Below are 14091 nucleotides of genomic sequence, written 5' to 3'. Positions count from 1 at the left end.
GGAACTTGGAGATGCGCCCCAGATTCCCTTGTGAACTGTCTCCATATATTTCATGGGATTCTTAACGTTTTCGCTCAGAAGGAAGCACTGCAGAGCTGTGAATTCTTTGGCTTTAAAACAGGCACCGCATGGTCACGAGTATCAGTTCGTACTTAGAGCTTTTCCATTCTGAAACTGGTTTTCAAATCCTGAGCGGAATCTCAGGATTAAAGGTACAGAACCCCACGGGGCCTCTGGGATACCTTCTGCACTCACCGTAACTTCAATCAGAAAGGACACGAAACCTAGGGTTTACTTTCTTATCCTATAGAGAGATAAGAAAGTGAACACATTCCTGAATCCGCATCCATTGGTTTTTAGCTTACGTTTTGCAAAAGAGATCCTCCCTGAAGTAACCGGAGGGGTCGGTCAAGGATAGCAATTTCCTAGACCTGGGAAGGAAATTTAGACCCCGTGCGGCAGGCGGAAATCAGCTGCGTCTGAGGGAGCGACTCGGGTGTTTTCTGTGGCCCCAGGACCGCGAGGGACTTTGCTCCTAGCGACCGACTATCCAGGAAGTTGGAGAAGCCATTGCCCGGTAGCCAGGGGTCCTCTCTGCCCGGTCTCGGGGGGCTCCCGGTGTGCTGCTACCCCTCAACCCCAGCAGCCCCCGGGAGCCCAAACCCCCGCTCCACGCCGCAGGACGCCCGCCACGCCCCACGCTGCCCTGCAGGCGAACGCGGGAGGCTGCGAGTCCCCGCCGGGCCGCCGTAGAGTCGCCGCTCCGGCCGCTCCTCCCGCGCCGCCCTCCGCCCCTTGCCTCCCGGCGCCGCGGCAGCTCTGGGCTGGCACGGCCGCCGCCGCCGCCACCGCCGCTTCCTCTCTGCAGCCGTTCGGCCGCTGCGTGACGCGTCGTTTCCTCTCAACATGGCGTCCGGGGCAGGTCGGCGGTGATGGAGGCCAGTCCGCGGCTGCGGCGGGTGCTCGTCCCCACGGTAGCTAGGGCAGCCTCGCGCTCGCCGGGTGTGTGAGGCGCTGCCGCCTAGGCCCTCGGCCCCGGGAAGACGGCCGCCCGGGCTGGGTTCCGCCGCCGCCGCCGGGCCGGAGGGACGAGTGAGGCGGGCGGCCGGGAAGCGACCCCCGGGCCGACAGGCGCCGAGGCCCGACGGGCGCGGCCCTCGAACGGCGGCCCCTCGAGCGCGGCCAGGCTCTCGACGCCCTTGCCGTCCCTGCGGCCGCTCCGTGTCGCCTGCCGCTTCCTGGTGGCGCCGCTGCCCTCCACGCCTCCTCGCCCCCACCGCCACCTCCTCGCCTTTCTCTCTCCCCGTCCCCCTCCGCCGCCTCCCCTCCAGCCGCCCGGACCGCCGCCGCCACCACCACCTCCTCCTCCTTCTCCTCCTCCGCGTCCATGTATGAGGGCAAGAAGACGAAGAACATGTTCCTGACTCGGGCCCTGGAGAAGATTTTGGCCGACAAGGAAGTGAAGAAGGCGCATCACTCCCAGCTGCGCAAAGCCTGCGAGGTGGCCCTAGGTGAGTGGGGAGGAGGCCGCGGCGCGGGCAGGGGCCGCGGGAGGGGGGCTGGCGGACGGACGGACGGGCGACTCGTCCTGGGGAGCCCTGGTCGGCTCCCCGTCGCCTGGCTGGAGTTGACAGCAACTCGGCTGGACGGCGGGGCACCGGCAAGGGTGGAGGAGGAAGGGCGGCCAGGCGGGGCCCGGGGAACTCGAGATGGTTCAGGATCGCGGGGCACCTGTGTTCGAGCGTTCCACCGGTCGGAGTTGGGGGGATTTTTTTTGTCGGTGGTCCTGGCGGGGCGGACCGAATGTCATCCTTTGTGGTGGAGCAGAAGATGAGCTGTTGTTTATTAGCTTAGAAATTGAGGTGGGGCCGATATGACAAGCTCGGGCGTGGGGGAGGGTTCCGTATCGTAATTACAATAACTTTATCGTTTGGCGTGGTACTTTGGAAAAGCTAGGCTGAAGTTGTTCCCTTGTTGGCAGTCTCGAGAAAAGGGGTTGCAAGAGGTGCCTGAGTTCTGTCTTCTCTCTGCCACAGGAAAAGGAGTAGTAATGTAGCCTACTGGGCTGACCTGGAAGAACAAGACCGGGGATTTAGGGGTGGCGGTGGCGGTGTGAAAATGGGGAAGGAAAGAACCTTTAGATAAACTGGCTTTAGGTAACGCAGAAAGGGGTGTGTGTGGAATGAGAGAAATGAAAAAGACAATGACACCCACCAGCCACATGTCTGGACAGTGGCAGCTGCTCTCAAGCTTCAATTGTGATTTATAGTTCAGACAGAGGAGATCCAGGGTAATGAAGCCACAGCAGGGAAAAACCGAAACAATACCTATAACCACAGTAGGCAGATAACCATTTGTTTGAGGGGGCCCTTGGTGCATCCATCAATGAGGAAATTGTTAAGGGAGAAACCAGGACATTTAAAGTACAGATAAATTCCTAATGCTTACGCTTTTGTTTTATGGCCCTGAATGAGAGCATTTTAGGTTGGCAAGAAATTAAGCTGGTTATAAGTGGGTTTTGAAAAATATTTTTGAATAACTTTATGCTAAAGTAAGGGGTCAAGGCAACTTAAAAACAACTTTGCATCCAAGTCTTGAGATCTGTGGGAGACTATCATTTAACTTGTAAATGTTGTAGTTTCCTCCTCTTTTTCCTGAATCCTTAAAATTGGTAATATGAAAAACATCAAGTGGATTTCAGTTTAAATGGCATTATTGTTATTGTTTTATTTCTAATTTTAATGTAGTAGTATAGTGGACTTAAGTAGTTTTTTCTTTTGCCCCTTCCTTGGTCATAAGTTCCCATTTTGTTCTTGTAATGATCCATCTCACTCAGATGAATGAGAATACTGTTGTATAGTTGCAAAAACTAAATTTATATTTGGTTTTGGAAAGGAATCATTATTATTTGGGGTGATGAGTAGTTTTAGAATTTTTGAAAGAATTGTCCTCTGTAGGGTTATCAATAACGTGGCGGGGCAAAGAACATAAATTCAAACTAAAAGCTTTAGTATTTAAGAACTAAGATTTGCCATGTTAGAGTGTGTATGAGCAATTTTTTCCGTTTGCTTTTTCTTTATTTTTTTTTTTTTGGTGGGGTGGTGGAAGCATGAAGACGGCTCTGAGTAGCCCAGGCTGGCCTAGCATCCCTTTGTAGCTGAGGACAACTTGAACTTTCCTAACTGCTGTGCTTTAGAGGTGCAGTACAGGGCTTAGAACTCAGGGCTTCACACTTGGTAAGCATGCTACCATTGGAACTGTAGCCACAGGCCAGGATATATTTTCAGTATGTTAAAGCATAAACATTTACAGGTTTTAAGTAAAGTATGCTTTTGTATTTTCCCTTTCTGAATATTAATATAAATAAACATGTTAATTAAAGGTTCGCTGGAATGAGAGTCATGATCCTTGGTTTAAATCCTAGTTTTGGTACATTGCAGTATTACTGTGCGTGGAATTTCTCTGTGAGATGGAGTATTGGACTTACGAATGTGCCATGAATGTGAATGCACTCTTCTGTTAATGTGTGCATCTAGTGTTCTTGCCACTCTTGATTGCTATCGTTAGAAAGTCTGTAACTCCTTAAACTGAGGCCCTGGCACTTTTAGGCATAGGAGTTCTTGAAGCTTTGTGCACCAATTGCCATGGTTCTTTAAGTCAAATTTTGCCAGTTAACCAGCACCAGAGTACTTTCTTTAGAAGAGGCATTTTCTGTGTTTCATAAAAGTTACATTTAGCCCTCTTTAAAGTACATTTTCAGTATGCAATCTCATGATAAATAACCCTGATGAATTTTTTTTCTTCCATTAATGTTAAGTTTGGGATAACTCTTATATATCTCTGACTGACTTGGAACTCATTATGTAGGCCAAGCTATCCTTGAACTGTGGGACTTGTAGATATCTCCCTGCCTCAGCCTCCCAGATACTGGGATTACTGGTGTGTGCTACCATTGCAGGTATGTGTGGCTATTGTTAAAACAATTGCTTGATGGTGGTGGCACCCACCTTTAATCCCAGCACTTGGGAAGCAGAGGCAGACAGATCTCTGTGAGTTCTAGGCAAGCGTGGTCTACAGAACTAGTTCCAGGACAGCTAGGGCCATACAGAGAAGTCCTGTCTTGAAAAACAAACAACAACAACAACAAACCAAAAAAAAAAAAAAAAAAAAAAACCTTGAGCAGATTCCTGTTTATATTCATTCTGCCTTCAGATATTATTGAGCACTTAACATAGAGCTGAAAGGAGATAAACAGTAAGCAAGAAAATAGGCTATACTACACTTTGATCCTTTCTTTTTTTGTTTGAAAATAATTTTATTGGTTTTTAAGTAGAATACAGATCATTGGTATTTGCAATAAATTTATCCTTTTATTATAATGATCAATTAAAAATAAGGTTTTTGTAAATAACATTCAGAATTATAGCGTATCATGAATTCTTAAATTGTGTTTTGACTTGAAAGTAACCTTTTGTAACTGTAAGCCAGGCGCAGGGGCTGATGCACAGAGTTCCAGCAGATAGATTGCCAGAAGTGAGCTGTAGGCCCACTTGTTTGGGTTTCATAGCAAAATCCTTTTCCACTCTCAGACACTACACAAAGGAACTTTTATTCTTACAAACAGCATACATTTAAAGGGTATACAATTGTTTAAAACTTATTTCAAATTTTTTAACATGCTAGATTTTGTTTTAAAGAATGGTTTTAAAAGAGCCTTCCCCTGTTAAATTGGTGGGAAGCCCACAGGCCCAGGAACAGCTCCAGGTTGCCCTCTCTTGGTACCTGCAGACTGCAGTTCTGTGCTGTGAATGTTGAGGGGATTCTAGGCTGCTCTAGCTTAGTGTGATCCATGGCTGCTCTTGAGAATCCTGCATTAAAAATAGTCTGGCCATCTGCTGGCAGATGAGACAACAGCTGAGCTATTTTTAGTTTCAAAGAATTTAGGATTGTTTCAGGATTGAACTTGAAGGTGGCATTGTTTATCTTTAAGGTGCTGTTGGGACCTCCCCCAGTCAGACTTCTAGGTTCAGGAGTTTCTTTGATGTTAGGCTATAACTAAGCTGGTTTAACTTCTGCCTCTAGATAGTAGAGAAAATGGCTACAGATGTCAGAATTGAAGTTCATGGTTGAAAACTGACACTGGTATAAAATAGGAGAGAAGGCTTTAGAAGGGAAGACATTTGAGTCAGTGATAGGGCAGGGATATCTAGAGGGATGCCAGAGAACGACAGAAAGAAGAACCCTTTAGAGAAGTAAGTTTTGCTCAGAGAGGATATGTGTTTCTATTGCTCATCATACTGTGAAGTGATCCTAGTGCCTTAACTTTCTTATGAGTCTCTTACCCATAAACATAATTTACCCCAAAATATATAATTTATTAATTTTGTTTATGTTTTTGACAAGGTTTTTCTAGGTATTTTTGATTGGCCTGGTACTAGTTATGTAGACCAGAGTAACCCAAACTGCAGCGGTCATCCTGCGTTGGCCTCCCTAGTGTTTGGATAAGTGTGAGCCACCTTGACCTTGTCTAGTCAGAAAGAGGAATTTAATATCATGGTGCAAATCTTTTTTTAATATTTATTTATTTATTTTATTATGTATACAATATTCTGTCTGTGTGTCTGCCTGCAGGCCAGAAGAGGGCATCAGATCTCATTTCAGATGGTTGTGAGCCACCATATGGTTGCTGGGAATTGAACTCAGGACCTTTGGAAGAGCAGGCAATGCTCTTAACTGCTGAGCCATCTCTCCAGCCCTCATGGTGCAAATCTTACAGAACTTCCTTGTCTCTGCCTCAGGAGCTACTCTTATTTCAGGTGGTAGTAGTATTAAAAATACGAGTGTTGGGGGGAATTACTGTGTACCTGTGACCCTGGTTTTGTGGTACTTTAACTTATCACCATTTACAAGCATGTGACATCTCTGAATAACTTCGAAATATTTATGTCAGTCTGTGTGTACATGTTTAGCTATGGGTATATTTGCTATGTGTACATGCATGGATGCTACAAGCCAAGTGTTGTCTTCCTCTGCTACTCTCTACCTTATATTTTGAGATAGTCTTCTATTCAGCCTGGAAATTACCATCTCTGTAAGTCTGGCAAGACAGTGAGTAAGTACCCTCAATTTCCCTGTCTCCGCGCCTCCCAGCACTGGGATAGCAAATACCCGCCACTGTGCTACCTGGTTTATGTGGGTGCTGGGATCCAAATCCAGGGCTTCATGTTTGTGCAGGGAGCACTTTACCCAGTGAGCTGCTCCCAGCCCCCACCCCAACACATTTAAGTTTAAATCAGTTAGCAAGACTGCCTTGCTATCTAAAGTAAAAGCGGTCAAGTACCTGAGCTGCCTGAATCTTTGAGTTGGCTAGGGAAGAAGAGTTTATGTTATAAATAGGGAGATCCAGTTTATATTGGTCTTTCACATTTCTGGTTGTTTTAAGGACCCTTGATTCAGAATACCTTGAATACAGTGACCAGTGACATGAAGGCCAAGCCTTAGAGAACTCTCACCCATAAGCCAAAGTGAGTTCAGGTTGCAGTCGGGTGTAATCTTGCTCCCATTTTGGAAATTTAAAATGCACATGAAAGATTCTGAAAAATATCTCCAAAGAAACCTGAATTTTCTTTAGCTTTTTCATAAATTTGACCTTTTTTTCAGCCTCTTAATGTAGTTAATGTCTCAAGGACACATTTTCCTTTGAAACACCACTTAAGAGAAAAGACAAAGTAGATAATACAATGGCCGCAACTACTGCTGAGACAGTTCTGAGCAGTCCTGTGTTTGGGGAAAACAGTGGTCAGAATTAAGCAGCTGGAAGCCAGGCATGGAAGTGCATGCTTGTAATTCCAGCACTTGGGAGGTGGAGACAGAATAATCTAGGAGTTTTAGGCTGGCCTTGGCAGGGTAAGATCCTGTCTCAAAGCAAAAAGAGAAACAAACCAAAACCAGCAAGCTCAGTTGGTGAGTTCTTGTCTAGTTTGCAATACACCCTGTGTTCATTTTCCACCAATGCATAAACCAGGCCTGATAGTACACACCTGTAATCTCAGGACTCAGGAAGTAGAGATAAAAAGGTCAGGAGTTCAAGGTCTGCCTGCGCCACCTGAGACTTTTGTTGGTAGGGTACTTGGTAAGGTCAAAGCTTGCTTTAGTATTAACTTAGTTTTTGTTTCTTTTTTTCCTCTCACCTGATGACTGATATAAATAGACTTCTGATAATCTTTATCTTATAGATAAAATTGTGACTAGAAAATAATTTGAAGAAGTGCTTGTCATGATATTCCTCATATAATTGAGGAAGGTAAAATACACGAGCAAATTATTGTTATTTTGAACAATTTTAATTTTTATTTTATGTACATGTTTTGCCTGCATGTATGTTTGTGCACGGTACAACTGCTTGGCACCCAGTCAGATAAAATCATCAGATTGTCTCCAATTGGAGCTATAGTCAGTTACGAGGGGCCATGTGGGTGATGAGAACCAACCATACCCAGGTTCTCTGTGAGAGCAGTCAGTGCTCTTAACTGCTGAGCCATCCATCTCTCCAGCCCCACAACATATATTCCTTTGACTATATATGCTTATAGCCCCACCTCTTAGAAGGTTGAGAGAGTAGGATGAATTGAGCCCTGGAGTTTGAAGCCATCTGGGCAATATATAGCAAGACCTTATCTCAAAGGTGGAAAGAAATTAATTAGGTGTTTGCTTGCTCATTTATGGGGTTCTTCATGTTTCAGGTAGTGCACCTGTGTTGGGCACACACTGTGAACCAAGCTTGCCTTCACAGGAGTTAATGTTTTAGTAGGGTGAGGATCATAGGAACTATTGATTAATAAATATTATCAGTTGTTATCTGAAGAAACATCTCAGAAGGGGCTGCCTGCCAGGAGAGAGGCTTCTTTTTGTGACAACATTGAAGGGGAAAAGTGATAGAGAGATTTAGTCTTCTTTCCAGACTGATACCTAAGTGAAGTAACAGGGACAACAGAGAGACCTGTGTTGTTGGGGGAAAGTGGGAAGTGAGAAGAGCAGGTTTGGGCTTTTATCTGTAGGAAAGCCAGAGAGGTGTTTTGTTTTTTTTTCTTTTTATGAAAGGTGCTCAAAAAGAGGCAAACTGGCCTAGAATTTCCTGTGTGGGTAAAGACGGCCTTGGTCTGCTCTTTGCTGTGCTAGGATTACAGGTGTGGACTGTGGTTTCTGATCTCTGGAGAGTTGGGGGGGGGGGCAAGCTGAGGAGATACATTGTTCCCATTGTTTTGTGGGTTTGATTTGTTATTTGAGTCAGTCTCTCAGTGTCTTATTTGGTGATCCTCCTGCCTTAGCCTCCTAAGTGGTAGGATTGCATGCATGTGTCACCAAGTTTGGCAGAAAAAGTGGTTATGTATTTGTTGACTTTGTTATTTGTTTTTTTTTTTGTAGTAAACATCATTGTCTTGTGTTTACATGTATTTTATAATTTTTAAAGCACTTTGATATTTTGATCTACAGTCTGGGTATCCTTGGACTCATCTCCTTCTCCCAGCCTCATAGCCCCTTCAGCCAAGTGCTAAGATTACAGACGTGCTATAGTATGCCTTGCTTTAGATTTCCCCCCCTTTTTCTAGAGGTTGACCCCAAGGCCTAATACACACTAGGAACGCTCTGTGTCTTTGAACTATATTCCTGATCCTAGAATTAAAAATAAAAAATGTATTAATTCTTTGATGTCCAGTATGTTTTGATCATCTTCACCACCTATTGCCTGCCCCTAGATACACGCCCCTTCCCCAACAACCCGACTTTGTGTACTCTTTTTTTCCTACCAAGTCCTTTTGTGTTGTCTATGTATTCTTAGATATGTGGCCATTCACAGGATCATAATCAGCTTACTGGGTGCTGCACACTTAAAGAAAGCTTACTCTCCTCCCAGCAGCCATCAGTTGTCAAAGCTCTGATAGGATACAGGACTTCATGTCTACTTCCACTTTCCGTGTTAGGATTGGTCTGGTATGCTGGCACAGCCCTGTGAGTTCATCTGTGTTGTATGCAGAAGACACTGATGTAGTGATGTTTTGTTTGTGTTTTAACAAGTAAAGCTTGCCTGAAGAACAAACTGCAGAGCTAAGCCACTGGAGGCCAGAAAGTGGTGGCACACACCTTAAATCCCATCTGTTAGTTCAAGGCCACCCTGAGCTACTTAAGATTGAATCCATCTAAAAGAGAAATGCTCACACAAAGGTGGGGACAGGAGTGATATGGCTGGATGGACAGAGGACTATAAGGTAGGAGGAGGCAGGAGCTCAGTGCAGTTTGGGGTTTGGGGGAGACAGATGGAGTCTGGAGATGCAGTCTGAGGATCGCCCCTTCTGTCTGAGCACTGGTAGAGCTAAACGGTCTCTCTAGTGGCTGACTGCTGTGCTGCTCTGATTTCTCAACCCCTAATATCTGACTTCGGGTTTTTATTACTCTGCCTCTTACAGTCTTTGTACCCCTTCAGGTCAGGAAGAGTGTGTGTGTGTGTGTGTGTGTGTGTGTGTGTGTGTGTGTATGTGTATGTATACGCATACACATACACACACACACATTTCCTGCAGAGCTGTCTTCATCTCCTATTATCTCCTTTGGAAATTCTATGATTTTTTTATCATAGAATTTTAGGGTTTTTATTACTCTGCCTCTTACAGTCTTTGTACCCCTTCAGGTCAGGAAGAGTGTGTGTGTGTGTGTGTGTGTGTGTGTGTGTGTGTGTATGTGTATGTGTATGTGTATGTATATGCATACACATACACATACACACACACATTTCCTGCAGAGCTGTCTTCATCTCCTATTATCTCCTTTGGAAATTCTATGATTTTTTTTTAATTGTAGAATTTCCAGAGGAGATAATAGATTTTATACTAAGAAAAAGGACACAATTCAAAATATAATGGCTGTGATGTTCAGTTTTCATCGTCACCTTGATCGACATAATTTCAAGTCACCTGGAGAGAGAGTCTCTCAGTAAGATTTTTTTAGATCAGGTTGGCCTATGGGCATATCTAGGGGTTATTATCCTGATTATATTAATGAAAGAGTCACTTAAAAGTGGGCTGCACTAGTCCTTGGGTCCTAGACTGCATAAAAAGGGAAGAAGTGAGCTGAGGCAAAACATAGGTTAATTCTTTCTGTGCTCTTGACTGGACTATAACCTGAAATAGGGAGCTAAACTCCATTTCTCCTGGATTACTCTTGTTGGTATTTTATCATGGCAACAAACAGAACTAAGACAGTGGCTCATATCTAGAATCTCAGCATCTACTTAGAATGATATAAAACAAATTCAAATATGAATTGTCAGAATTTTTTTCAATGAAAAAGTTTTTTTCTAAAGAGAATAAACTTTTCCCTTGTCTGAATCCTTCTGGAATTTTGCATACACAATTCATTAAGGATTTCGATATGAATCACTGCGGTTTTAGAGTGGACACTACAATCCAGTAACTGTCACCCTTACAAGAAGAGGGTGGAACATGGAGGCACACAAGAAGGCACTGTGAAAATAGAGGTGGAGTTTGGAGTTATGCTGCTACAGTCAAGGAACCCCAGAAACCACCAGAAACTCATTGAGACTTTTCCCCCAAAACTGAGAGAATAAACTTTTGCTGCGTAAACCATTACGTTTATGATAATTCTTTTTTTTTTTTCCTTCGAGACAGGGTTTCTCTGTAGTTATTGGTTCCTGTTCTGGAACTAGCTCTTGTAGACCAGGCTGGCCTCGAACTCACAGAGATCCGCCTGCCTCTGCCTCCCAAGTACTGGGATTAAAGGCATGCACTACCACTGCCTGGCCGTTTATGGTAATTCTAAGGAAATCCTGGAAACTAGTGAAAGTTTTTCCTAACCTCTCCGACCAAGTTGATTTTTTAATTTGAAGTTTCATTTTTAAAATACAGCAAATATATTAAATTATATGTTGGGCTCTTCCCTGGTTGTCTCAGAATCTAGGAAGCAGTCTAGGACTTGGTATGTATTAATTATAAAATATGAGACTTTAATGTACATTAATTAAATGGAAAAAGAGTCTTGAGCACAGTTACATAAATTTTGATTCTCTTGTGTAGCAAGTCTATGTAGATAGATAGATGCTACTATTAGTCTATATAGCCTACATTATCTTTTCATTCAGAAAAAGAATAAACATTTTAGAAATACTTTCTATCATGATTTTAACTGTAGGAAACTATGAAGTCATAATTCTTTTTTCCAATTCTGAATCCAAATGTCACATAATCAGCTGTTCATAGCCAGTGCCTATCCAGAATTGTCTAAGAAATGAGATAATAAAAACATAAGTAGCCAAGATATGAATGCCAAACACTTTTTAATTTTTGATGCGTTAGTTAGAAAGGAGAATCTATATGGCATTTGCTGAAGTCTGTTTGTATTTATAATCTCAATAAAATTGGCGATTTAGTTTTCACCTTTTCTAAAAAGGACAACAGACAATTCTTTCGAGGTTTTTAAAAAAGTAAAACTGAAGAAATACCACCAGGATGTTGTTAATGTGGGAAAATGCAGTTAGCTCTTTCCTTTTCTTTGCTCTTTCCTCTTCCTTCTCCCCTTTCCTTTCTTTGGTTTTACAGTGCTGAGGATCAAAACCAGGGGCCTCCTGCCTGTTAGGCAAGAGACTGAGCTGCATTTCAACCATTGTTAATTTAGTAAGTAAAAAATGAGGCTGGAAAGATGATTTGCTTGGTATTGTGCTTGCTTTGCAAGCATGACAACCTACTGTAATCCCTACAGCTCATGTGAAAACTCCCACTGTAGTAGTGCACTCTTGAAATCCCAGCACTGGGGAAGCTTAATTTGTGAATCCCAGGTCCTATTGAGAGACCCTGTTGCAAGAAACGAAGTGAATCCCAAGGAACAAGATGTGAGGATACATTTTGGTCCTCACGTACATTCACGCGTACCTGTGCTTGCAAACACTAACTTTACTGAAGTATAATTTATATACTATAAATTCTACCTATTGGTATGTTTACTGAATTGTGCAGTCACTATGATAATTCGGTTTCATAGTGTTTCCACCAGCTCAGTAAGACCCTAGTGCCCATTTACATCTTTGTTGCTTCTCTTTGTTCCACACATTTCCTAATATGTGTCTCTAGAAATGCATTTTCTGAGCATTGTGTACAAATAGTCTACATTGACGAGGTTTTGTGTTGTTGAGTAAGCTTTTGAAGTTCCCCTTTGTAGTTACATCTCTGCTGAGTGCAGTGGCACACATCTGAAATCTGAAACTTCAGGAAATTGAGGCAGGAGAATTATAAGCTTTAGGTAAGCCTGGGTATAACTCTTATCTCAAACAACAACAAAATCCGCAAAACTCAGTTTTGTGTTAGTGAATAGGAAAATATAGGTTCTTTATTTGAAATACTTGGGATCTAAAGTGCTCTAGACTTCAGAGTTTTTCAGATTTTGGAATATTTGCATAGACTTTTCTGGCCAAGGGAACCCAAACCCTGACATTTGAAATGCTCTAAAGCCTGAAATCTTTTGAGCACTGACATAATACCCAAAAAGTTTTCAGTTTTGGAGCATTCCAGACTGGCTGTGTTCATCTTGTACCACATTTTGTTATCTGTTCATCAGCTGGTGCACATTTGGATTGAAAGAAGAATGCTGCTGTGACTGTCTGGATATAAATCTTTGTGGACATAAGTTCTTAAGTTCTTATTCTCTTAAACAGATAACCTAGGAGTGGAACTGATGGGATGTATAAGATTATATTTGAAGGGCTATCTCGTTGAAGCACTTGACATTTTGAAGTGTTTTATTTCCAGACCTCATTCTACATATACGGACACTGTAATATGTAACACACAAGTGTGTTCTTTTTTAGAAAAGATTTTTCTTTGTGTGTGAGTTCCTATGTGTATCTGTGCACCATTTTGTGCTATGCCTTCAGAGACTAGAAGAGAGCATCAAATCTTCCTGAAACTGCCAGTATGGATAAGGTTTTTAGCCACAGTATAGAAGCTGGGAACCAAACTAGGTCCACCACACGAGCAGCAAATGATCTTAAACACCAACACATCTCTCCAGCACCCAGAAATACATGCTTTAAAAAAATTTTTTCACTGATTTCCAAGGCAGTCATAGAAAAAACAGTTAATTTTGTTTAGTGTATTCTGGGTTCTATTCCAATTAAATATGTATTGACTTTATCTTCCTTGGTCTTCAAAACTTTCCTGAATGCTTAAGAAATTGAACTATTTTTATTTTGTAGACAAGAAACCAAGTTTGGAGTTGGAATGTGAGCCTTCACTGTTTGGGTTGTCCTTGTGTTCTGACCTGGAGTCAGAAAGTCCTGACTTGTAGTGTTAACAACTGCAATGAATGTCGGTAAAGACAAGTTGCAACTGAGAAAAGGAAATTGAGAAAGAAAGTGACTAGCAGGAATAGAAAAAGGTTGGGCATTTGCATGGCTATACAGATTGCACATCTGGACAGTTTTAGGCAGGAGGGTCAGGTATTCAAGGTCATCCTTAGCTGCCTAATGAATTTGAGGCCAGCCTGGGCTACTTAAGAACCTGCCTCTACAAACAAAAGTTTACCAACCAAATAAATGAGTAAAAAAAACTTGGGGCTTTATTTCAGAGGGAGAGCACTTGCCTGGCATGTGTGAAACCCTGGGTTCAATCCGTGGTACTGTAAAGGAGAAGGGAAAAGGATGAAACGTAGAACTGCTGATAGAAACAAATGACATCAATAGTCATATACATTTCTATGTAACATCAGTACTGCTCTATAGAATTTCAGTGGCTCTCTTGGGTATTTATGTTCTCTGGGTTTGTGGTAGTGTTGTAAATTTATTATAAAGATAGAATTTTAATTCTGTGTTCCACTTAAGAAAGCAGGCAGATTTCTGTATTCACAAAAAGTTTTGATAATGTATTTGAAAATTTGAAGAGTTGTGCAAGTTCTAAACGATTCTGCATAGACCGACTTTTATTATACCTGTAGTTCTACCCCCAATGTTTATTATTTTTGTGTGTGTGTGTGTGTGTGTGTGTGTGTGAGAGAGAGAGAGAGAGAGAGAGAGAGAGACTCAGTGATTTT

At 42.8% G+C, this 14091-nt stretch overlaps 1 protein-coding gene across 2 annotated transcripts in view; it reads left to right on the top strand.

The window, feature by feature from the left end:
- Positions 1 to 1188: 1188 nt before the first annotated feature.
- Arfgef1 (ARF guanine nucleotide exchange factor 1) overlaps positions 1189 to 14091 on the top strand; it is a 96110-nt gene continuing 83207 nt past the window's right edge. Inside the window, exon 1 of one of the 2 annotated variants that reach the window (XM_085677313.2) lies at positions 1189 to 1511. In XM_085677313.2, coding sequence (XP_085533439.1) covers positions 1388 to 1511 — 124 coding nt within the window. In that variant the 5' untranslated portion in view covers positions 1189 to 1387. The remainder of the gene's footprint in view (positions 1512 to 14091) is intronic. The other variant, XM_048420484.3, reaches the window with a different exon arrangement.

The sequence above is a fragment of the Myodes glareolus genome, chromosome 16 (genome assembly GCF_982192425.1).
Source record: "Myodes glareolus chromosome 16, mMyoGla1.1, whole genome shotgun sequence".
Lineage (NCBI taxonomy): Eukaryota > Metazoa > Chordata > Mammalia > Rodentia > Cricetidae > Myodes > Myodes glareolus.
Note: the sequence above shows the minus strand (reverse complement) of the source record. Positions and strands in the feature narration are given on the sequence as shown.